The sequence below is a fragment of the Symphalangus syndactylus genome, chromosome 17 (genome assembly GCF_028878055.3).
Source record: "Symphalangus syndactylus isolate Jambi chromosome 17, NHGRI_mSymSyn1-v2.1_pri, whole genome shotgun sequence".
NCBI classification, from domain to species: Eukaryota; Metazoa; Chordata; class Mammalia; order Primates; family Hylobatidae; genus Symphalangus; species Symphalangus syndactylus.
The window spans coordinates 61,892,024-61,918,524 of NC_072439.2; the positions used below are offsets into that span (position 1 = coordinate 61,892,024).

At 39.3% G+C, this 26,501-nt stretch overlaps 1 protein-coding gene across 13 annotated transcripts in view; it reads left to right on the top strand.

Moving 5' to 3' along the window:
• Window positions 1-26,501, top strand: part of SCHIP1 (schwannomin interacting protein 1) — a 613,549-nt gene that overhangs the window by 562,350 nt on the left and 24,698 nt on the right. For 8 of the 13 annotated variants that reach the window (XM_063620352.1, XM_063620354.1, XM_063620353.1 and 5 more), the window contains one exon: window positions 20,161-20,279. In XM_063620352.1, the coding sequence (XP_063476422.1) occupies window positions 20,161-20,279 (119 nt within the window). Of the gene's footprint in view, window positions 1-7,035; window positions 7,486-20,160; window positions 20,284-26,501 lie in introns of those variants that run through there. The other 5 variants (XM_063620363.1, XM_063620361.1, XM_063620360.1 and 2 more) reach the window with 5 other exon arrangements.

The following is a 26,501-nucleotide window of genomic DNA, read 5'->3' on the forward strand; positions in this document are numbered from 1 at the left end:
GCAAGGCACAAAATAAATGAATGACTGGGATGCACAGACATTCCAGCCTTCCCAGAGACAATGCATTAAGAAAATACCTCCAAGCCTACTTCTTCATCCAGAGAATTTTCCCAAGATGAACCTCATGGTCTGTCCCCAAGTGCTTTGCAAGTACTCGTCTCCAAGCTGCCTTTCTTACTATAATGAGTTTTGCAAAGTTTTAATACATCCATCTGCCTTATAGAGGGATAATTTTACTGCCGCATGGAATATCAAAGTTTTCTGTGGCCAAATGTTTCAGCCCAATTGAGGTACCATACCCAGCACATAAAATAAAAAACACCCTGTGTTGCTCTTAAATGATAAAACTAGGGAGTATATCAGTTTAAGTAGTACATCATGATATTCTTAAAATTCTTGTTGGAGAAAGTAGTAAACAGCCTTTTATGCCCAGATTCTAGTGGGTCATTAATGGTTAACAAAGGAAAGCAAATATATTCTATCCCTATCAACACCAGGACAAGTGAGGACTAGTCTCTCAATCCCTTCTTCCTGTGATTGAGAAAACAAGGTATCAAATTTGAGTTCGAGATTCCACCCAGTTTAAGCCTGGTTTCTTCCACAGGAGGGAAAAAGATATTAGAATGGAAAAGGGAATTTCAAAGCATTTTAGTGCTCTATTTGATGGAGGCGTTTAAATATAAGTTCAATGAGACAATTTTCTGTTTTATTCTATAGATTTTTTTGATGGGGAATATTTTTTCTATAGTTAATAGTACTGAAGAGTACTTGGTCTTCATTGTTTTGCCTGTTTAAAGTATAATTGTTGTCAGCCTTGTTGAGATATAGTTCTGTTTTTCCAAAGAGGTAATAACCTTTGAAATCAATAAAATAATTTTGGAGATAAATTTATATGCATTTTTTTTTAGCTCAGATGTCTGAAAATCTAATTTATATGCTTTACCACAAAAGGAGCACAATGATAAGAGCCCCACATGGAAAAAAAAAATTAGCAGGGCTTCATTGTGGGCCTGATCTGACATAGAAATTTAGTACACGCACATCATTTCTATTTAAAGTAGCACTTGGGCCTCAAACTTCATGATTCAGACTTTGAGTGATTTTAAGAGGTACATATGTGAAACATATTTTAATCCAAAGGTCTAGTATTTATTCTTGGAAAGGATGGTGGTGATGGGGGGTGGGAAGGAAATGGGGCATCTCTATGGAAAATATCACATTGCACTGATGCTTGTTCGAAAGTAGAGACCCCCTATTCATGCACATACATACGCACAAATATATAAAATCTTGGGGAACAAATCACAATTTTACATACAGAAGCCCAACATTAATAGAGCCCTATCCCATTGAAGTCATATCCCATTATTTATTTATATTCTCTATAACAAGGGAAAGTTTGAAATCTTGGTGTACTTAGTATTCCCCTGTGCACTATATAGAAGCATCAGAAACTACCAAGCTTCCTGAAATAGAAAGTAATTTGACAAAACTGCTTGAATTCAAAAGAAAACAACCATCAGAGAGGCCTAAGTGACAATCAGTGTAGGAAAGCCATTAATGGGGAAAGAACACACAGAGAAACATAATGAGGACATTAAAATTGGTTCCACTTGGAAGCTGTGCGATGGCCATCAGGGTGACCATAGTTGAGTTTCTCATGCTCAGTTTTAGTTGGACACGAAGATTTACAACTATGGCCCACGATCTTTTAGATGTAGGAAATTGTGTGACACTCTGTCTACTCCCAACACTGCCACCTCTGCACCCCACACTTTTAATACCATTATTTTAATTTTTAAAAAATCTATACAGCAAAGTCCTTTAAATGGCCTGCATATTTTCATGGCTTTTCTAGCTATCAGAATACTTTAATTGAAAAGCAAACCAAATTTAGATGAACTTTGCACAGAAGAAAAAATTATTTGAAAAGAGGTTATAAATCTAGTACATGGAATATGGATGTTAAGACCGAGGAGAATGCAGTGGGAGATGAAGGGTTAATCAGGATGAAATCAAGTTTCCGTGTATGAATAGGAAAATCTTTTGACAGTGCATAAGTGATCTCCCAGTAATGTGGTCAGTGTTCTCAGAGTTAATAATTTCCACCAATGGCTGATAATGATCATTTAAAAGCATTAACTCAGGTGAGCAATGTGCCTTTCAATTCAGATCATGGCTCAACAGGAAACTGAAGCTCTTCATGCTAGTCCTTGAAATTCAGAGCAGCAAGTGGGAAGAGGCTTTTTCAACCTCAAGGATTCTAAGTGACTGTGAGTAGGTTTTCTAAGGGAGAGCACTAGTATCTGGGCCCATCTTATGCATGGACAGTTCATTCTAGACAGGGCAGCAGCAGAGGAGGTACCAGAGACAATCCCCATAGAAGGATAGGAGTGGCTGTCTCCCCATTTGCAAGCTACTGCCAAACCATCAGGCATTACATTCAGCTCAAGTCTCTGCCAAGGTGGTGTTTTATTTTGTGTTTTCCATTCCTGTATTCATTTGGACCACATGGAAGTGAAATTAATTACAGTGTTGATCCCAAGCATGTAGTCAAGGTCTTGCCACCCTGCCTAGAAATGTGGTTTGAAATAGAGGGATAATGGCTGATAATGATTTTTTTTTTTTTTTCAAGTTCTAGAGCAACCCTTCTACACTTTAAGTTATATTCAAAAATCCTAGGGGTCTCTTTTTTTTTTAAATGCAATTTCTGATTCAGTGGTTCTGGAGTGGGACTGGAGGGCTTACATTTCTAGAAAGCTCCCAGTGCTGTTGATAATCTGCTTGGAGAACACACTTTGAGTAGCAAAACTCTAGAAAGTTTCACAGATCAGTGATGCCACACATAATAGGAAACTCTCAGATATTTTAAGCTGGCACAAGCTATCCTGAAAATGGTGGCACAGCTCCATCTGGAAAGGGTTTGGGCTACGAGTTTATCTACGTGCTGAGCTTCTTTAGGGAGGGTGCACAGTGATGTCACCACCACTGAGAACTGCCCTCAACCTCTTGCATTCATGTTTCAGGAGCAAATGTTCTATCACTTCTCTCTGTATAGTGCTTATTAGAGAACACTTATGACAAAAAAGGAGCAAGCAGGTAGAGGAATGGAATGGTCTTTTAGTATTCTCAGTACTATTCCTTGTTGCTGTTGTTTTGTTGGGAAATTTCCATCTTGAATTTTGAGGTGCCTTTCTCCAAAAGATAATATATTATCAATGTATGTGTATATACATGTGTATGTATATCATTACTATATTACTAGTACAAATATATTAATTTGTATGTATATATACATAATCATGAGAGTTCAGTTTTTCTCATTTTAATTGTATACTTAAGCCCACTCCGTTAAAATTAAAGTAAAAAGATATTAGTAATTAGGCATGTCATTTTATGTATCTTACTGAGTCTTGCAGCCTCTAAATTTTTATAATTTCATCCATGTTAGCTATCGATTATAGGTTGCTAAGTGGACTAGGATATTAACCCAGATAAGAATGAAATTCATGTTGTAGCTGAACCCCAAGTGGAGTGGACTGAGGTCTGGAAATCAGTACAGTCATGGAGCCAGGAGCAGAATACTGCTTTGCTGCTACTGTGAAAGAGCCATTTTTACGGTCTTTAGAGCTTTTCAAGCTCTAGTCTGCAGAGTGAGTGGGGTCTGCAGGGTCCTAGGGCTTCCTTTCCACAGAGCTTTCCTGAGAGGCTGTGCTAGGGCTGGGATAATAGGAGAATAGAGCATCCAGGTGGGGTGTGGTAGCCTTCCTCATTCAATCAAAGCAGACCCTTTTTTCCTTTTGAACATATGTGAGTTCCACAGAAGATGTCAGTTGAAAAGCCCTATTAATGTTTCCTACTGTGGACAGCATTTAGAGGAAACATTTTAAGCAGTGCGTTCATATTTCCTGTGTTCACGTACTTAGTCAACAGCTCTTCATTGTGCACTTATCGTGTGCAAGGCAGTGTTCTGCATGCTGTGGAGCAAACAAGATGACAAATCCCGGTCCCCTTAGAAAAGAGCTTGAAACCACAGTGGCTGTTGGAAAGAAGCAACAGTGGTGCTAAAAGACACCAGGTAAACTGAAAAGGAAAATTCATCATGTAGCCTACTAGGTTCTGACATCAGTGAAGTAGCTTCTGTTTCATTTCTTGAGGCTTCATCAGGAAGAGATATGCGACAATACGTGCTGGGTGTTCCAGATGTATGATCTGGAAAATGTTGATTCAGCTCTTGATATTGTTATACAGGGAGCTGTATTAGTCCATTCTTACACTGCTATAAAGAAATACCTGGCCAGGCGTGGTGGCTCACACCTGTAATCCCAGCATTTTGGGAGGCCGAGGCGGGTGGATCACCTGAGGTCAGGAGTTCGAGACCATCCTAGCCAACATGATGAAGCCCCGTTTCTACTAAAAATACGAAAATTAGCTGGGCGTGGTGGCGGGCACCTGTAATCTCAGCTACTTGAGAGGCTGAAGTCGAAGAATCGTTTGAACCTGGGAGGCAGAAGTTGCAGTGAGCCAAGATTGTGCCACTGCACTCCAGGCTGGAGATTCCATCTCAAAAAAAAAAAAAAAAAAAAAAGGAAATACCTGAGACTAGGTAATTTATAAATAAAAGAGGTTTAATTGGCTCATGGTTCTGCTGGCAGTAGAGGAAGCATGGTGGGGGAGGCCTCAGGAAACTTACAATTACGGCAGAAGGCAAAGGGGAAGCAGGCACATCTTCACACGGCCAGAGCAGGAGGAAGGGAAAGAGCGGGGAGGTGCTACACACTTTTAAACAACCAGATCTCATGAGAACTCTTGTCACCAGAGCAGCATTAGGGGGATGGTGCTAAACCATTAGAAACCACCCCCATGGTCCAATTACCTCACACCAGGCCCTACCTCCAACATTGGTGATTACAATTGAACATGAGATTTTGGTGGGGACACAGATCCAAACCACATATCTGGAGCTCTGCTAGATTTGTCTGTGTTGAACTCTAATCTTTAAAAGCTATGCTTGGATGGGCGTGGTGCTTCACATCTATAATCTCAGTACTTTGGGAGGCCAAGATAGGAAGATCACCTGAGCCCAAGAGCTCAAGACCAGCCTGGGCAACATAGTGAGATCCTGGCCCTACAAAAACTTTTTAAAATTATCCAGGCATAGTGGTGCACACCTATAGTCCCAGCTACTCAGAAAGCTGAGGTGGGAGGATCACTTGAGCCTGGAGGTCAAGGTGGCAGTGAGCCATGATCATGCCACTGCACTCCAGCCTGGGCAACAGAGCAAGACCCTGTCTAAATAAATAAATAAAAGCTATACTTGATTATTTTATTCAGCACAATTATTTCTTACAGAGGCGGCCAGTGTGGGATGGTCTGGCACACTCATTTAGAGTGTGGGCCACAGAGGCAGAGAGCCCATGTTCATCTTCCTTAACCTCACTGAGCGCTTTCATTTTGCCGTAAAACACAACTGATAGTAATATCTATTCCAAAATATTATTGAGAGGATTAAAGACATATGTGGGAGGTGCATATAAAGTGCCTGGCACATAGCAACCCCTCCCTCAATAAAGGGTAGCTATTGTTATGTTAATATATGCCAGGTAAGAAGATGCATACTTCCTTCATTTTAACTAACCTCCTTTGGCAGGATTTGACATACACAGGGTCCTTCAAACTAGAGCATACTTTAACCCCAAAGTCTTAGCCTTGGTGAATTCTCCTGTATTTTGAGCACTTGCACTGGGCACTGGGAGCAGCAGTCTGTGGCCAGCATTGCCACAGCCCCAGGAAGCATTCTGGGCTGCCTGCATGCAGACAGTGGGACCCCCATCTGGAGTGAGGGTCCTGGGGTTTGAAGGAGAGTAAGACAAGGGAGATGTCTTCCAGGGAAAACCCTGCCCAAATGCAAATGTGTTTCATGAGAGACAACTTGTTATTGTAACATCTGACAAACATGCAATTCATTATTTTCGGAGCTGAGGTGGGGCAATGAGAATGGAGTAAAGGGAAGATTTCACTTTGGCTCGGGGGCTACAGAGGGAAGTATTTGCTTTATGGAAGTAGGGCTATTATAAACTACCTTGAGACACATTTATGCCACAAATCTTCTACAAATTGAATTTAAAAAAAATGTGGAGAGAAATAAGTAGACACTGAAGGTGAGCATGTCAGCAGCGGTTCAGAGGCCAAAAGGTTATCTTGAATAGCCTTTTTGCTTTTAGAACTCTATTCTTAACAGTATTGTGGTTGCACAAGAATCTATATTGGAAAATTTATTGACTAATATACTTGCTGCTTTTTATCTAAGCTTGTCAGAGTGTAAGACGGTGTTGCTAAATGAAGCCTTGCCCTTTGAATTCTTTTCTGACCTATTTCTCCTGCAAACAGTAGCTTTATTTTTTGGAAATAAACAGTGGGCATAATTTTTAGTTTATGACAGTAGTAAGCTGATCCTGATGAGTGTGTGTTTGTGTGTGCACTTCTGCTTGTCTGCATCTTGCACCAAAACATCCTCCAGCTGTGGGCCTTTTCCCTCTCTTTAGTAAAGCCTGTAAACAAAACCAGAAGCCATGGGAAAAGTGTAAAGAGAGCAGCAGAAAAGAACGTTTGCTTTTGTGAAAAAGCCCGCCACTGCTTGAATTTTAAAGAAAAGTTGATGGATCTTTTTCTGTTGCCTATATTAATAGAACAAAGCACTGCTCCCAGGGCAGAAGGGTCCTTCTCTGTGTTGGAAGTGAATTTCAGTCTCATCCTGGAGCTCCTACCAGATGAGACTTTTACATGTGATTTTAAGAAATGATCAGTTTAGGGGGGAAAAAAGCAAACATCTGTGTTACAGGTCAGCCTTTAAATTATACTGTTTTAGTTTTGTCATGGGATACCCAGCTTTTAACTCAGTAGTGAAGTCGGCTGGGCTGGAAGTTTTCACATCTATTTTTATCCCACACAATCTACCCCTGGTTCAGATTGCTAGTTTCCTCACAGAGCTCCAGTCCACACTCGGCCCTGAACCGGGAGTTGAATCAGCTGGCTGAAGCTGAGTGCCTCTCTTTTCCTTTCTTGGGAACAGGAAAGGTGCTGTGGAGAGGAATTGGGGCGGGATCATTCAGGGGAAGGTGACAGCAGATGGTGGGAAGGCCAGAGTCAGCAAGCCAAGTGTCGGGGGCAGAGTGAGCCTCAGAGAACAGCAGCTGCCCAGTGCCAGAGCAAGGAAAGGGCAGGGAGGCTGGGCGGGGCAGTGTCTGTGGGACAGAGGGGGGCAAGAACACACACAGCCAGGCACAGCCTCTTAGCCAGCTCTCCATGTCAGCATGAGCAGTAACCAGGGAACTGGGCAGTTGGCACATCAGCCTATCAGAATTCATGGGAGGTTATTTCTTAAGTGAAATTCTAAAGAGTTAAAGGATGAATTTGGACAGTGATGGAATGGATGACATCATCAGTCAAGAATCCTCATTGGATATGGAGGGGAATTATAAAAAGGTAAGGGGGGAGAGCTCTTTTGTTTATAAACAATTGAACCATTTTTCTAACTGGAAGAAAGATCACCCTTGAGGAGTGGCCAAATTCCACACTCAGTGGCTATTGCCATAATATAGTCAGGAAAAACTAAATGCACAGAATCAAATGCATTAAGCTAGGAAGGTTCTTTCTGCTTTTCACAGCTTATATTCATTAATATGTTACAGCAGCAACTAAAACACACATGTTGTTATTCTGAAGTTGAAGAAATTCTATTATGCATTTAACTGCTAGGCAGGCTTTTTATGTGAAGGAATTTTTAAAAAATTATTGACATATATTTACAGTTCACTGGCAAAAAAAATTACTAGAATGTTTAACCTATTTTCCAATTTTTTGTTTGACTTTATTGGCAATGAAAAATATCAAATTTTAGTTAACATGTTTGGGGTTTTTAAAAGTTGATACAGTATCTGTTCATCTTTTGCCTGCCTTTTTTTTTTTTTTGAAAGTCAGTAAATATATTTTGAGAATGTTTTATATGGTAATGTTCTGGTAATCACAGGCCCGAGTAAAAATAGCTTTAGTTATATGGGTGAGGTCATGAAATTAAACTACAAGTATATGCTTATCTGTCCACAGAAGCCTAAAACACACACTATGTCCTTCCCTCTTCATTATTTGCCATAAGTCAAGTGTAGTTCACAACATGGCATAACATGAAGAATAAAATCCCTTTCATCATGGGCCTGGAAATGAAGATCTCTTTACCTCAGAGGCAAGTATCAGTTAATGATAGAACAGTAAAACTTGCTACTTAATTTTTAATTTGATCAAATACATCACTAACTTTTTTCCCTGGAATGAGATATAGAAAGAAGCTTCTGTCATGATAGATCCTTACATGTAGTAATGTAAAATATGGTAGTTTATAGCTTATATACATGTGTGTGTGTGTGAGTGTGGGGACTGTTTTAAGTATATACTGTACTTCCTAGAGCAGTTCACAATAGCTTATGTTCTTTCTCCACAAGCTGAAACTTAAATATGTAAAAGAGGTTTCAGTGACCTGCCATGTTGCCCTTTGTGTTTTTCATCCCTTGTGATCCCCAAGACAGGAATGAGCACCCAAGATGATAGTTCGCTGAGTCTTATAACCCTAACACTTCCCAGCTGTCTGCTTCTGCCGGAAGCGGTGTGCAAAAGATGCTTGGGACACTCTGCCATAAGAGTCAGATTGCTTACCCAACTCTGCAGAACAAGTGTAGCCATCTCATACTTCTGCTATTTTCAGTGTCAAAGAACTGTTCATGGTTTCCTTTGTCAGACCATTTCTCAGATAGAAGAGTATAGGTCAGTTTGTACTTAGGAAAAATGAAAGACATACCATTGCTAATGCATTAACGATGAAGTCATGACCACTCTAGTTTTTTCCTACTTAGAAACAGGGAACCCAGATGCCTGGAATAAGTAAGCCATGATACACCAGCAACCGGAGACAGGGCTGACTAAAGCTACAGACATGTATGGCTCAGGGAGCTTTAAAACATCAACAACAACAAAACAGAATTGCACTGTGTAACCCATTATCTAACAAAGGCAGTAGAATGCCGCATATGATTTCAGTATCTGATAGGTTAGTACAAAAAAACTGCGAGATGAAACTTCTAGATGTGTGGAGTGCTCAGAGATCAGTTCATTGTGTTCCGGACCTTAAACATGAGGGTTGTTCTCTTGTCATTCCAGCCTTTTAAATACCTTTCTCAGGCAAAGTGTTTTCAAATTTTTATATGTATCATGATTATTATGAAGACTTCATTATAATTATCCTTCTTTTTTAAACCCACTCTTTGTAATTTTACTATGAGCTAGTGAAACAGGGCAACATATGCTTTTTTAAAAATATGAGGAATAAGAAAATAGTTACCTAGTATAAAAATAACTTTCCCTAATTAGAATCTTCCTTTTCTAATTTTTTTCTCTAATATTTTTCCTGTTTTGTTGGCTAAGTAGAAAATTAAATTAGACGCCATAAAGTGGGGCTCTGCAGGCTTTTTTGACATTGCATTCATCAGTAAGATGGTTTTGAGTCCATGCCTGTAATATACATATATTTTATTCAGAAATAGCACCCACCACTATAAAATATAATATGTGTATATAAAACATATACACAAATAGATATTTTAGAGAATGAAATGTTTAAAATATAAATATAAGTAAAAGTTGTAATTTTTTTTTATCTTCTGTGGTACTTTCACCCCATTTTGAGGTCAATTGTCAAAAACAATTAAAAAATTGATACACCCCTGCTTAGGTACCATAGAATTCCCTGAACCAATTGCACTAATAAATACCACATGTGTATAGGGATTATTTTACAGGGTTGTTTTAAAGTCAGACAAACAGCCTTCAGGGGGAAAGTTCACTTTCTGATGACTAAAATTAGATTCCACTGAAGCAAAGGAAGAAAAAGATTATGCATCTGTTCCTTTTCCGTGGGGAAGGTTTTGATTGTAAGAAAGATGTTTCATTAAGGACCTCTGGTTTATTCAATAGTAATAGTAAAACTGCCCTCAACAGAAAACAGATCTTAGTGTTTAAGAAGAAAAGTGCAGACCTTAGCAGAATCCGAGGTGTATGCGTTCAGCCCATTATTTCCCTGCCCTGCTGTGAGCAACTTCTGATCCCCGATAAAGAACCACAGAGCTGATTGTCTTCAGGACCAACATGGTACGCAGCATTTAAGTCAGTGTCCTCATCCATTCCACCATCGCTTACCAAGAGCCCTCTCATGTTCCGGCACTGTGCATGGCACTAGGATCACCGAAGGGGGACTGAGCTTTCCCTCCAGGAGCTGACCATCCCAATGGGGGAGGCAAATAAAGGAACAAACTACATGGAACTGATGCTGCCTGGAGTGTCCAGATAGCTGGTGTGGACTTCTAAAGTGTGCAGCCATTTAGATCTTTCCCTGCCCCAGGAATGTGTACCTTAAACACGAGAGTTGTTCATGTGTACATTCTTGGGGCATGGAAAGATCTAAATGACACTAATGGAGAGAGAGAAAAGGAAATCGGGAAAATTTAATATAGAATATGGCAGAAGACTGGCTCCAACTTTGTTCCAGAGCAGAGAAAATGCAGGGAATCTGGTATGGCCTTCTGTTCCTAGGCTACTGTGCACAGAATCAGGGAGCTGACAGCAGGGCGGTGAGTGGGCCCAGGGCCGGGCCAGCCGCTCACTTCGCTTTGTTCCTCAGGGGTGCCGTCTCTAGTGCTGTGCATCCAATTATGGTGAAAGATTAGGGAGGACCCTGTGAAAAAATTAAAAGGCTAGAAGGAACAATATTTAAAGTGAAGCCACAGCTGCGCCTCATGTTTTTTTTAAAAGGTGAATGGAAATGACTGCTTGAGATAAACTGCAATAAACAGGAACACAGAATGCCAGCTGCCATTCCAGACAAGCGCTCTGCCCTCCCCACACAATTACTGAGGAAAAGCAGCCGTCGACCTCCATTAACCCGCCCGTCTTCCTGCCTGTGAGGGCTGAATACGCTTGAAGAACCATGTTAAGTTACTGAAGCCTGGGACCTAGCCCCACCTCAGCCACCTGGGAAAAATCTCTTCCGCTTTGTGGGCCAGGGCCTCCTTTTCTTAAAAGAAAGAATTAGCCTGGTCGGTCTTAGATGTTATAAATATAAAGCTTCCTGGCTTGTGATTCAGGTTTCTTATCACCCCATTGGCACACCTCGGTTAGCCAGCATGCTCAGGGAATGGGCTGTTTCAGGTAACTAGAATTTCCAGTGAAATGCAAGTGTGTTAAATGTATTCTTGTTCTCACACACACATGCACACAAACGTGCTCACACATATGCACACACATGCCTCCTTCCATGTCACGGTCATCTTCTACAGCACTCTCTACTTGGTCTCTTTCCCTTCTCCTTGCTAGTTTCCTTAGGCTTCCAGCTCTCCTCATTTTCATGTGTGTGTATGGCTTTTTAAAAAATTGAGATATAATTCACATACATAAAAGCCACCCTTTTAAAGTGTACACTTTGATGGTTTTTAGTATATTCATAAGGCTGTGCACATCATCTAATTCCAAAATTTTTCATCACCCCAGAAAGAAACCCCGTACCCATCAGGAGTCAATCCCAAATCCTTTCTTCTCTTAGCCTCTGACAACCGCCAATTTACTTTATGTATTTATAAATGGACCTGTTCCAGACATTTCTGGCTCCTTTTTTCTCCCTTTCTCCATTCTTCTCACTACCTTCCCCACCCCTTCCTTTTAATATTAATAACAGCTACCACTTTATAAATTTTCTGTGTGTGCCAGGCACTGCGCCGAGCACTTTCTATATAGTATTTCATTTAATTATTAAAACAACCTAAAAATAGGTATTATTTCTTTTTTCAAAAGAAGAAACTGAGACTCAAAGAGTCTCAGTAACTCGTAGTAATGTCAGAGTCAACATGTCAAGCAGGGTCTTCTTGACTCCAAATACTCCTCCCCACCTTCTTTCTGGCCATGAGTCTGTGTCCACCTCCCCCGGATCCTAGGTCCATTCTGACACAGGAGGTTGAGGACACCAGCTTCCTGGCTGCTGATTAAGGCTTGGCTGTTTCATAACCATGCAGTAGGTGTTTGGGACTGTTGTGTTCCTGACAGTGATACTGAATGACTGTGATGGGTTTCCAGGCTTCTAAAATGGCACCTGTTAAAAATAGAGTTGCCAGATAACACTGTCTTGTGCTAGAAAGTAGTCTCTGGTAGGCAATCATTTGAGAAGTAGAATGAGCTCAGGTTCATTCTCAGCTGTTTGTGTTTTGGATATGGTGCTCACAGGGGAGGACAATCATTTAGTTTTCTACTGTATCCCTTGAGGAGTTAATGTTGAAACACCTCCTCTACAGTAACCATCTTTGTAGATTGCAGCTTAGACTCCTTCACTTTCAGCAAGGTTCCCATTCTAAGTGGCTACTGAACTTTAACCCTAGGTATTTGTTAAATACCTTTGCTTACCTTCTCAATCGAAATATTCAAATATTGTGGACTCTGCGCAGCAGCATTTCTATCTGCCTGCTTCTGTTTATGTCACTTCCCTGTAGCATAAGAAGGAATGCAGTCAACACTAGGCAAAACCATCCTCACAGTTAGTTATTATAAATATATTTATTTATAAATGCAGTTAGTTATTAATTGTAAACAAATATCTGCATTTTCTGTACTGGCATCCCAGTTCTTTTGATGTCAGCCAATACTCAAGTAAAATAGGTGTCAGAAGACACAGGGCCCCAGAGTCCTTCCGCTTGGGTGCCCATCCTGGGCTTTAGATATCTGAGGCCAGCTCTCTCGTGGGTACAGGTCCTGAGCAATTTACACCCAAAGGCCTTACTGTTGCCCAGCAGCCCAGGCTGACACTTACTTAAGGAAACGTGTTTAGGCAGGTTGGTACGAGGATGCAAAGATAAGAAATTTCAACAGCATTTCAAGAAACCTGTATGTGGCAGCTCATCTTGACCTTTCTGGATGTTTAGTGTAAGTGACTGAAATGGAAAATGTCAGAAATACAAAATGAAAAGAAAATGTCCTGACTTACTATCCATTCAGTGATGCAATTGAAAGATACTATTTTTTAACTTATATTTACTTCCACTACCAATTAAAAAGCGCTTCCCAGGGGATAAAATAAGATTCAAGAATTTAAAATAACCTGCATGGCGCAAGAATTTATGCACTTGACATTCAACAGCATACAATTTCTTTTCTTCTGGAATGCTGTTTTTATATTCTGGTCTAGCGACAAATTCATGGTTTGTCTCAGTGAGAAAATAATTAGAAAGTACTATTAGTATATTTGGGTTTTCTTTTGGCCTTTTCGTTTCAAAGAAAATTAATAACACTTACATAACAAACAAGTAAGTTCTATACTTCTGGTTCATAATGTTTAAGAGCTTCAGACTCCTCACACTGTAATGCTACCTATAAATGTTAGAATAAAGCTGTCTTACAAGCTAGGGAAAGAAATAAGAGCAACTACCACTTTCCTAAAGGAAGAGTACTTTTCCACAGAGAGCTTCAGAATCCCAGTTACGTTCCCTGGCGGATGCTGCTAATGATGATGATGCCAGCTGTCACTAGGCAATAGATTGCACTGAAGCAAGGGGATCATTAATTGCTTCAAAACAGGCATCCTGGTAAGGCCTTGGCAGAGGCCAGGCTGCTACAAATGAAATCCACCTGGCTTCAGAGTCTGGCCATGCCACATGGAACAGATGTGTGCTCAATTACAGAAGAACCAACTCTGTGTTTCATCTAGCTACTTGATCTGCTCAATTTGTTTAAAGCTGTGGTTCTCAAAGTGCCTATGCTAGCATCATCAGCAGCATCTGGGAACTTGTTAGAAATGCACATTCTCACCTCCACCCCAGACTTTCTTGAAACGGAAAAATAGACTGTGTATTTACAAGCCCTCCAGGTAATCCTCTTGCACAGTCAATCAAGTTTGAGAGCTATTGGCTTAAAGAAATGTGTGACAGGGTGTGTGTGTGTGTGTGTCTGCGCACGCACACATGCATGCTGCCCCCTGGTCTCCACTTGGCCAACCAGTGTCCCAGCAACCCCTGGCATCCTGAGTTCCTTTCTGGGCCACGGGGGACCAGTGTATTCATTAGCTTCTGGGATGATGCAGCCCATAATCCTTAGGAAGTTTTTTGTCAATGGCATATTGTTTTCCTTTTTACCATTGGTGGCAAGTATTTACTTCATTGCTTTAACAAGCATTTCCTGGGGCCTATAGGTAACACCAGTGTAGAAGACAGAGAAAGAGCAGTCAAGTCCTGTGAGGCTTCTTAACCTTAGAGAAGATCTCCTGCAAAACCTCTAACCTTTTGCAACTCCTGGGGCTTATTAGAAATGCAGAGTCTCCGGCCCTGTCTCTGATTTAGAACATGCATCTTAGCAAGATCTTGAGGTGACTAATAAGTACCCTGAAGCCTGAGAAGCATTGCACCAGGTAACAACTTAGCAGTGTGAAAAAGAGGATGCTAGACGTGGTATCTGTAGGGGTCATTAGTGAATTAGTACTGAGACAGTGAGCATTATAAAACAAGTACATCCAATAATTTTTAAAAGTCTATTTCAGTTCCCATGGCAAAGAGTGAAAAGTGAGAAACAGATGCGTCTGGGAGGAGGGGAAGCTCAATCCAGGGAAGAACAGAAAGACAGGAAACTGGGGGAAACACTTTTCTTTCTCCCACTCCTTCCCACAACTGAATCTTGTCCAGGCCTACAACTGTTCCTGCTCCAAATCTTACATCTGCTTTTATTCCCACCTCTGTGCCTTTCTCATCTACTGGATCCCCCGATTCCCTAGGCCAGGTTTCCTTAAATCCATTCATCCTCAGGGGAGTTTGAGGAGCCCCTTCCTCTTGGTCTGACAGGCCCTTTCCGGCTCTGTGGGTTTCATCATCTGTGCAGGACTCAGAAGGAAGCAGCTGTTTGTTGTGTCCTAAGCACCAGATGGCTTTAGGTTCAGGTTTAGGATGTTATTTCCTGAAGTGTGTTCCTGAGAACCCTAGAGGCCCCCCAGATTTTCCCACAAAAAAATACAGTTTGTCAAGTAAATAAATTTTGAAAATGCAGAAAACACCCAATCTTCCGCTTCTAAATTTACGTGCAGATTAGCATGCTGAAGGCTTCTTGCTTCCGAGACACCACAATGCTGCTGGTAAGATGGGCTGGGCCAGAGGCATGAAGGCAGAACCTGGGGAGGGGATGCAGGAATGATCTTGGTGTGTAAGGGATGGGGCCATGCCATATGCCAAAAAAAAGTGTGGAAAGGTCCTGGGGACATATTAGATTTGAAGATAGATGATACCTACCGATGCTGAAGGTTTTGCTTTTTATTTCATTACTGAATGCCCCTCTTTGTTCTTGTCCAGACTGGGGAATTGCAGTAGAACAGGGCACATCAGGAAAGGCTGAGCATTGGTGTTCAGAGTCTACAAGTGCTCAGTGGTCTGTGTTCTAAGATCATGGTGGCTTGCATGGTGTCATTGAAAGTCACTGTGAGCCTCATCTGCTCAGGCACTGCAGGTGGCAGTAGGGAATTTAGCGACAGATGAGGACAAAAACTTCCTGGGGCCGAATAGCAGTGAGTTTCTAATCACATTTTTGCTTTCATCTGGGGCTTGAATAGCTTTTCTGCCTGATGGTGATGAGCCCTATTCCTCAGTTGCCCTTTGTTTTTGCTAGCAATACCAATTTTAGATGTTGTACTTTTGTTTTATGAGGGTATTTCCCAAGGCTGTTTTAGGAGTGGACATGGCTCTGCCTGTCATAAGTGCAGCCAGACAGTGGTGTTTTGAGTCAGCCTCTTCCTTTTCCTGTACCCTTGTCTGTTTCTCACCCTGGAGCGTGTTGGGCTTGGCTGGATTGAGGGGGCTGGTGGAAAACATATTTGCCTTGCAGGTGTAATTCCTCAGAGAACAAACCGCCCTTGAAACCACACACACATATATTTTACACATGTGGGCAACCGAAAGAAAATTAGGTTCTCATTGTTAAATGTTCAGATTGAGCAGTAATGGTAAGGAGAGTGGTCCTGATGAGAAGATATTTGTATTGTGGATATTTGTGGTTATGATTTAGCCCATGGTATGTATGCTTTGCCAGTGTTTTCTCTTTTTCTGAGAAAACATCACATCCATCTCAGGGAAGAAGTAGACCCATAACTCTGTGCCACATTTTATCCTCTACATGGTACCCACCATTATTATTAGTCTGAACACCTTACTCTTTAATGTGGAAAAGTGATGTGAAAAAGCAGAAAGATCTGGTATTAGAAAGCATGAACTTCGATCCTACTGCTCCTGCCTAACAGTATGGTCACCTTTCATCTCCCTCAGTTTCCTCATATTCAAAGCAGAAATTGTTGGAGTATGAACCATAATACTACCATCTATCACAGATTTACATTACCACAGGTCAGGTACAGCTGCTAAGTAATTTACCTAAGTTTTCTCATTTAGTCTTCCAGCATCTAGTGAGATCCTTTACCTCTGGACTGGGAAGAGTTTTCCAAGCACAAAAGCCACTGACAGCATGACAGAGGAAGCACTAATCACTATTGACTTAACTACATAACATTTACAGTTGAAACTCAAAAGGACAAATACTCTACTATAAAATGTTTAAAATTCTCAGACCTTTGTAGAAAAATAAGCAAAGCTAGGAATAAGTAATTCAGAGAAAAGAAAGTACAGTAACTAAAAACATTTAAATATTTACTCTCACTAGTAATCAAAGAAATTAAAATTTAAAAACATTACTTTTTGCCTATCAAATTTTTTAAAAAACTTTTTTTTTAAGTGAAAATGTTCAGTGTTAGCCAGGATGTAGTGAAAGCTGCACCCTCTTACATTGCTGGCGGGCATGTGGATTGGAACAGCTTTTTTCGAAAGCAATGTGACAAAATGTGTCAAGAGCCTCAACAAATGTTCACACTCAGCTGATCTGCTAATTCCACTTCCAGGAACTTATCCTGAGGAAATAATCAGACATGTGGGCAGGCATTTATGTAAAGAGGCTAATTTCTGGCCAGGCACGGTGGCTCACACTTGTAATCCCAGCACTTTGGGAGGCTGAGGCAGGCGGATCACGAGGTCAAGAGATTGAGACCATCCTGGCCAACATGGTGAAACCCTGTCTCTACTAAAAATACAAAAATTAGCTGAGCGTAGTGGCACAAGCCTGTAGTCCCAGCTACTCGGGAGGCAGAATTGCTTGAACCTAGGAGGCGAAGGTTGCAGTGAGCCGAAATGGTGCCACTGCACTCCAGCCTGGCGACAGAGCGAGACTGCATCTCACCAAAAAAAAAGAGGCTAACTTCCATGTTATTTTTAATTTGACACAACTCAAATGGCTAACCATAGAAGGTAACTCCATAGGATGGAATGATATGCAACCATTAAAGATTGTGTTTTTATTCCTTTCTGGCTGCTCTGGAGGAAAAATTTTTAAAAGATTTTAAAATTGTGTTTTTAAAGAATTTGAAGTGATACAAGGGCAATTCTGAAAATATAATAAACAATATGATCTCAACTTTATAAAAAGGAAAATAATGCACACATATGATAAAAACTAGGAGGAAATATACTAAAATGTTAGCAGTCATCTCTCTCTAAGTGGTGGGATTATGAGCGATGTTTATATTCTTTATGCTTTTCTTGATTTGTTCAGTGGTATCCAGAGACAGACAGGGAAGGAGAGAGGGGGAAAGAGAGTGTATTATAAAACCGTCCTCTTTAAATTGTTAGTGAAGTATTCAGGTGTAAAGAACTGCAATTTATGGAGATGGAAATATTTTTAAGGTCTCCTCCAATATCTGTAGCTCTAGTTTATCAAGAAAGAGACATGGAATCAAGGGTATATTCACACATTCATACCCTGGGATAAGAGTTTTCTTTAAAGCGTGTTTCAGACCCTAGGCTAATGTCAGGCCAGCATGTTGTTGAACATTAATCATTAAAATTCATGTTGCTATCTACTGATTTTATATTTGGATATTCAGCTATACTCAACAGTTTTCTGCCTGTTGAGGACTTTGGTGAGAATCTCTTTTGTCTGTGATATGGATTGAGAAATAGGTTCACTGACTGTACAAAATCTGCCTGGCGGATATAGGGATTTGAAATGAACTTGTTTTAAATAAAGGTGTCAAGTGATGTGATTCTGTTTTGGCTGGACCATCCCAAGTGCCAGCCTTGCATATTCGGAAAGGTGGTTTGCCCTAATTAAGGTTCCAAGCAGTACAGTTGCAAGTGGTTAGTGAAATAAAAGGCATTCTTGCTTCCCTCTATAACCTTATGGTTACTTTCTTAAGGCTTGGTTTTGTGCTAGCCCAGCAAAAAATAAGAACTATGAAAGCAGTCTTTCACATCTGTAAAAAAAACAAAAAATCTGTATAAAAGTAGTCTTTCACCTTATGGCTGTACTACAGACACACACATACACACACACACACACACACACACACACATGCTAGCTCCTAGTATGATGCAGTTTCATTGATATATGCTAAAATGGGGTGCTATATATATAGACAGAGATAATCACTAAGTGTGTATAGTAGAAAGAATGCTTATGGTGTCCAAGGATTAAAAAGTGTGAGAGAAAAGGAGAGTAGAGATGAGATTTCTTTGAACTAGTTCTCAAACCTGTTGAAATTAAATATCTGACACTAGGGCCTGGGGCATTCTAATGCAGCCTGTTGAAGCTGGATCTTGGGAACCACTGTCTTAGCTGTACTTTGCTGTCATGTATTTTATTCTGTGCTGTCTAGTACAGTATCCACTAGCCACCTGTGATAGTTGAGCTCTTGAAATGAGGTAGGGTGCCCGAAGAGCTGAATTTTTAATATTAATTAATTAATTCTTAAGTTGAAATGCAAATAGCCACATGAGACTAGTAACTACCATATTAGACAGAGCAGCCTTAACCTATTGTATACTGTCCTTCACTTGGGAATGAAATTATTTTCATTGCGCCCTTCCCATAGGCTGTGCATTTTTGTCATTGTGACACAGTGATGCTCCAGAACCTCCATACTGGGAGAATGAAGGCATCACCAAGCCTTTAGTAGCCACACCCAGTCACATGACCTGCATTTTGTAATATAATTTGCTCAGTGTGGTCTTCAACCCCTCGCTCAGTGCATAAAATGGTACTTCTCAAAGCCTTTGTCATCTCACAAAACTAAAATTTCATCCTTAGCCCAGGATTTTTGACTCATGTTGTTTGTTTTTTGTAGTAGTTTCATTTTTAACCAAGGAAATCATTTTTAATCTTCTCCCCTGTTGTTTAAAGGGTTTCAAAGTTCAGCATGGTGAGTTTTTATGGGGCGTTTAATGAGAAGCCAAGCATTGTAAACATATCCAAATGATCACAGTAGTGTAGTTTACCAAATCCTTTTTCTATGCACACTGACCTGACCTCCCTTCAAAATATGAAACAGATGGGCCCAACTAGAATTCTCCAGCTATTCCAGACATTATTGTCAAGGTTTCTCACATTCTAAAACCTGGTGAGATGAGGCTAGCCCTTGAACGGAAACAACAGTCCCCAACAAGACTGTAAGCTGCATGGAGGCAGGTGCTATGTCTGTCTTGTCCTGGGTTCTCTTCTGGCCTTATTGTGGCATCTGCCAGCTCCCAGAGGCTGCATGTTGGTGAAGTGAATTACTGTTCTTGCCATAGAGAAAATGGGCTGGCTAAAGGGACATGTAAAGCAGAGAGAAGACAAGATCAGGGAAAGGGCACATTTGGGATCAAAGTGATTTGATTCAGGAGAAAGTACTTGCCCTCCACTACTTTACCTATACCTAGCAGGTAAGAAAAAGAAAGATTACGTGACAAATAATCTAGTTCTATCCTCATGAAAATCATTTAGCACCATGATGATGATTACTTAGACTAGAGATTAGAATGAGCTCTGAAGAACTGAAATTCAAGCCAGAAGAGACTGGTAAAATTTCAGCTTTTAATAATTCAAATGCTCTTGTGCTGCAGCCTATTTATTTGTTTTTCATCTAATGTTACAGTTCTAAGAAACTTAGCAAGTTAGACTGCCTGTGGTTGTGCTATATCTGCCCACTTATCAGCGTTTTTTATTTTCTTGAAATTTTAGGCACAGAAAAATGAGAGAGAGTCTATCAGACAGAAGTTGGCACTTGGAAGCTTCTTTGATGATGGCCCAGGAATTTATACCAGCTGTAGCAAAAGTGGGAAGCCAAGCCTTTCCTCCCGGTGAGTGTTCTTTTGAGTTGAATTTCTGATATGTACACGGTGGATTTTGTCACTTGACTATTCTAATTAAAAAAAGCCCTTAAATCTTCTGTAGTTTTTTTTCCCCCCTCACATAATACTGCCATCTTTATTTGGGTTTTAGACAGACCCTTCCCCACTTGTTTGTTATTGTTATTATTGGCTCATTTCCCAGCTACTTGAGGTCAGATTTTTATATTCCATTTTTTTTCTAGCCACAATACTGATTTTGTACACTGATAGAGGAATCAAGCCACACTCCTAAGCAAGCTGACTTATGATTAGAGACATGTGGCAGACTACCAAATTTCCCATTAAGCAGTCCCAGATCACCCAGAATCACCCCCCTGACACATTTGATTGCAATAAATACTCGTAACTGAGAAATACAATTCCCGCTTTGATCATTCAATGTTTATTACAGTTCTTAACCTGTCCTTCTGGTGGTTTTTCTTTATCTTAATTTATTTCAGGATATCATTGCTCTTTATCATAATTTATTTCAGGATATGATTGGTCATTTGCGTAGCTTCTAATTCCAAGTAAGATATTTAAATTATAATTTTATCCAAAAAACAGTGCTATAGGCCAGAGTTTCTCAAACTTTAATGTGCTTATGAATCATCTGGGGATTTTGTTAAAATGAAGACTCTGATTCAGTAGATCTAGGTGGGGCTCAAGATCCTCCATTTCTATGAAGCCCAGCTGTGATATTCATGCTGCCATTCCATAGGCTACTTTGATTAGTGAAAGTATAGACAGTCTGAAAAATTAGGCATTACAAATACGGGTATTCCAAGTGATGAAAGCATGTAGAATGTTTTTACTAAGATGATAGTAACTGATGACCTATCAGCATTCTCATGGTCTCCCCTCACTCCCCAAATGTCTGTTTCCTCTCAGTCTTCCTTTGGGCTAAAAGCAAATATACTCTGTTAAAATACTCAGTTGTTTTACCATCTTAAGCTAGGCATTGGAAACAAATTATAGTATTTATGCATCCATTTAACCAACATATTTCTTCCATGTCTGCGTGTGAGGCCTGGAACTAGGCATTTTTAAAATATCTATCTGTATTCCATATGGCTTTCAGTAAGGTTTGTACTACTATCTTATCCCGAGAGACTCTAAATCAGCAAAACTCAGAAAGCAGAAAGCAGACACGTGCTCACATATACACCTATATGTGAGGCACTGCACGCAGATCAGTACATCAAGACAAGAGTGCCCAGTTTCACCAGACAGTGTTCCAGCATCTCTTCCTCAGCTGGGTACCAGCTCTGTCTCAGAACATTCCTTTGTGTTCCTACACATCCCTCCAGAACTGGATGGTCAGCCCTCCCCTTTCCCTTAGGAGCACCTCTTTCCCCTCCCAGTCAGATGTGGCAGAAGGCGCTTTGGCCTAGGAACCTGGAGGTCTGAGGATTAGTCCTAGTACACTTATAATTTTGAAACTTTAACAACTTACTTAGTTTTACCATGTCTCATTTTCTTCATTTTTGTGAAATGAGAGCATTGGACCATATCATCTTATAGATCTCTGCTACTGCTCTCTAATATTTCCCAGAGTGCCAAAATGTCTTCTTTTAGAAGCCCAATCTCTCTGTTCAGCAATGTCATATCCATGTTACAAATGAGAGGTTTTGGTTTTGAAAATCAATGATTGATGTATACACACACACACACACATATATATATACCTATGTACATATACATATATAAGGGTTATATATAACATACATATATATTAGCTAATATTAGTTAATCTATGTGTAACTTACATATATATATAACCCATATATTTGTATATATACATAGGTATATATGGATGTCTACATATATATGTGTGTGTGTGTGTATCTGTGTGTGTGTGTGTATATGCATACTCCAGGTATATTTATATTATCCTTGTCCCACTCTCCAGAAGAAATAACGTTTTACTCCTTAACTGTTTCTTCTGGTATTTACCTACATATCTCTAAATAAAATGCTTATCTTCTTAGTTTTTATTTTAACCATCAGACTACCTACTATAAAAAGATATGATTTAGCTCTTTTTTCACAGCACTTCCGAAGACTGTCATCTCTTCTATTCTTCCTTTAGAGTAATTTCACAATTTAGAGTCTAATAGCTATTTAATGTTTACATTATTAAGATTATGCATTATTCATCGCTTCTCGGCCTTTTAGCTAAGATCAAGTGAAGATTATGCATTATTCTCACTGAACCATGTAGTAAACTATGGTTACTTGAGAAATTTTATTTTTTGTCCTGAAATTAGAATTGCCTCCTTTTCCCCATGTACTGCATTTGTATTCCAGTGTGTGAATATGCCACAATTTATTTGGCCACTCTCCTGATAATGGGCATTGGATTGTTTCAAAGGTTTTGCTCTTGTAAACAATGCTACGTATCAACATTCTTGTATATGTCTTCTGCTATAAATATGCAAGAGTTTCTCTTTGGGGCATACCTAGGAGTGGAATTACTAGGAAAATACATGATTGTTTACACTTAGAATATAATGTCAAACTGTTTTCCAACATGGTTGCAACAAGTTATACTCCTGCCAGCAATGTTTCAGAGATCCTGTGGATCCATAACGTTACTAACATTTGATATTGCCAATTCCTTTTAAGTTTTTGTGAATTGAATAGGTATAAAATGATTTTTATTGTGTATATTAGCCGTATTTGTTTTCTCTTCTGTGAAATATCTGTTTGGGTCCTATGCCAAATTGCTGTTGGATTCCTTATGCTTTTCTCATCAACTTATCGAAGTTCTTCAGTCATGATACTAATCCTTAATACACTGTATGTATTGCATATATCACTTCCCAGGTTGTAACTTGTTTTTCACTTTTTTAATATGTGTTTTATGACCATAAGTTCTTAATTTTATAGGTTAATTTTATACTGAATTTTATCAAACTTTTCTAGTCAATGGCTTTCTGTATCTTGTGTAAGAAATTTTCTTCTCCTCCAAGATCCAATAGACATTCATTAGATTTCCTACCAAGAGTCAAAAGTGTTGAGTTTTTAAAAGTCTGCAATCAGTCAAAAGTTGATTTCTTGATATGATATGGAGAAGTCAAATTTGATTGTTTTCCTTATAAATGACCATTTTTTAATCATATTTATTGAACAATCCCTCTTTTACTCACTGATCTTATAGACTACTCCCATATATACTGTATGTTAATGGAAATATGTTCTATTTTATTATTGTTTCTATCTCAGCAGCAAAACTATAGTCTTAATTACAATAGCTTCAAAATAAGTCCTGATATCTGGACAGGAAAGTCCTTTTTGTTATTCTTTTTCTTCAGAAGTATGCTGCCTGTTACGGCTTTTTTTATTCCTCCACATAAACTTCAAATAATATAATCAAGTTCAACAAAATACTGTCTTGGAATTTTGACTGTAATTGCATTGATTCTATAGACCAATTTAGGAAGCATTACATTTTCTCATTGTCTTTCTATCCGTGAATATGGTCTGTCTCTCCCTTTATTTAGATCTTATTAGATATTTCTTAATAAGGTTTTATAATTTCCCATTTAGACATATTACACATCTCTCGTTATATTTATTTCTAGATACTTGCTATTCTGATATCTTAAATTCTCTTCAGTAATGCTTTCTCATTTGCTGCTGGTGAACAGAAATGTGATTTACTTTGTATACTAGTATTATATCCAACCACTTTGTTATTGCTCCTATTACTTCTCCACTCTCCTATTATTTCTAATAAAGTTGTCTGTAGATTCCCTGGGATTTTTAAAGAATGATATTATCTACAAATAATGGCAGCTTTATTTATTCATTTTCAATTCTCATGCTTCTGGTTTCTTTCTTTGTCTTATTGGATTGGCTAGGTACCCTAATACAGTGAGGATTAGAAATAGTGGTAGTTGGAATCCTTAGCTAATTTCTTATATCAAATGAAACGTTTCTACTGTTTTCCCATTTCAGATGACGTTAATTTTGTTTTCTTTAACATCATCTAAGATGATGTTCCTTTCCAGTTATAACTTACAAAGAATTTTTATCATGAATGGGTGTTTAACTTTATCACATGCTTTTTCTTCATCTGTTGAGGTGAAGAAAAAGTACAATTTCACTCTGTTACTCTATTATATGAATTAATGAATTACATTTATAGATTTTCAAAATATTAAACCATGCTAGCATACCCAGTCTAAACCTAAACTGGTTAGGGAGTATTCTACTTTTTCAGATACTGTTGGAGTATTATATTTTTACAGATACTAATATCATAAATAAAATCTGAGTAAATAATTATAAATAAAATTCATATTTTATTTATAACATTTTGTTTAGGATTATTAGGTTTATATTCATGATTGACATGGATCTATTGTATTCTTCTGACATTTTTGCTTGGTTTTAGTATCAGGGTTATGCTGGCTTAAAAATGGATTGGGAACTATTCTCTTTCATATTGTGTAAGAAAAGTTTCCATAATATTTTTATGATCTGTTTCTATAAAGTTTGGTAGGACTCATTTCTCTCTGGGCCTGGTGTTTACTTTGTGTATTTGCTTTAACAACAGCTTCCATTTCTTAAGTGGTTATAATATTATACATACTTTTTATTTCCTCAGATCAGTCTGATGAGTTGTATTTTTCTAGGAATATGTCCATTTTGTTTGTTTTCAAAATTGTTGGCATGATATTTTCTCATTTCACTGAAAGTATTAATTTTAATTAAGTTGTTTAAAATGTTCTCTTGTCCATCATGACTTTTTTTGAGTTTACTTTTTATTTGTTTTGCTTTCTGCCCACCAGTAACTAAGTATAAGATACTAAAAGCTGTTTATAAACTATGGTTGGGGCTACTTGGCATGCATCATCTCCTTAGAGAGCCCTTCCCTGACCACCCTATTAAAAGTAAACCCTCTTGTACCCATCACTTTGTCCGATCTTATCCTGCTTATCTTCTTACCCTGATTCGTTTTTGTGTGGCGGTGGGGCGAGCTTAGTACTACCTAACGTTGTAGTATATATATTTTGTTCTGTCTTTCTCTAGCTCTAACATATAAGCTCTAAGAGAGCAAGACTTCGTCTCTATTTTGTTCACCACTGTAACCATTGCCTAAAATAATATCTAATACATAATCACTAAATATCTATTGAATAAATGAGTGGTGAACTTCACTATAGAATGGCCGAATAAGGACACAGCTCTTTCATTGGGAGGCATCTAATTGAAAGTATCTAGTTATCTTTTCTCTTGGGCTATGAATTGCGACTGAGAGAAACCCTCCAACCTCATCTTGAGGCATTTTAAACCTGGCTGCCTATGTTTTAAGACTCTAGCAGGGGAAAGATACGAACCGTAGCATATAAAATTTTACTTAATTTCCTTGATTTCAGTAAAGCACCTCTTTGCCACCTCAGCTGTGCCTGAGCATGCTCCAGTCTCAACCTCTTAAGACAGTAAATTTCCTGATTCTGCCAGGCCACAGGTGGTCAGGGCAGACAGCAGGGCAAGAGGGTCCTTTCAGGCGTTAAATCAATCTTTCTTTGTGTTCAGTCCTACTTCACTCCCCTACTTTCAGCAGTATCTGAGCATTTCCAGGATTCTGCAGTAGAAATGTGTGTGCTTCCTCTACCAGCCTCCCCTGTGGGCACATGGTAGATTGAGGTAGTTAAGTCAAATACTCCCCACCCATCTGCATATTATCTTCTAAAATTTCATCAAAATCTCTTGTGTGCTGTTGTTTCCATTTCCTTTTTCTTTGTCCATGTAGATTTATACCTTCTTTTTTTCTTTAATATTATTTTAGTAGGATTTCAGAAGTGAGAGTAGATACTTGTGCCAATATGCCGTGGTTAACTAGAAGGTTTTCACTATTTTTAATAGCAGAAATATGTTGAATAAAACCCTGTGTGGAAACCCAGTTTGGCAGTCCTCCTTTGGTTCGGGAGGACTGAAGGGGAGAGACTGGAATACCTCTGCCCAGAAAATGTGTCCCCCATCCTAATTGCCCCTTTCCATGCCTGCCCTTTGGTACCTCTCTCCATCCTTCCCCTACAAGCCCCTGAAGCCTACCTGAAACTCTTCTGGCAGAGCAGAATTTGAAAATCACTGAGTCATCTGCCCCCTGTGGAGACACGGATATCTAAACACAAATGTATTTCACAGTAGCTCATAACAAGCTACACTTGTTGACTCACC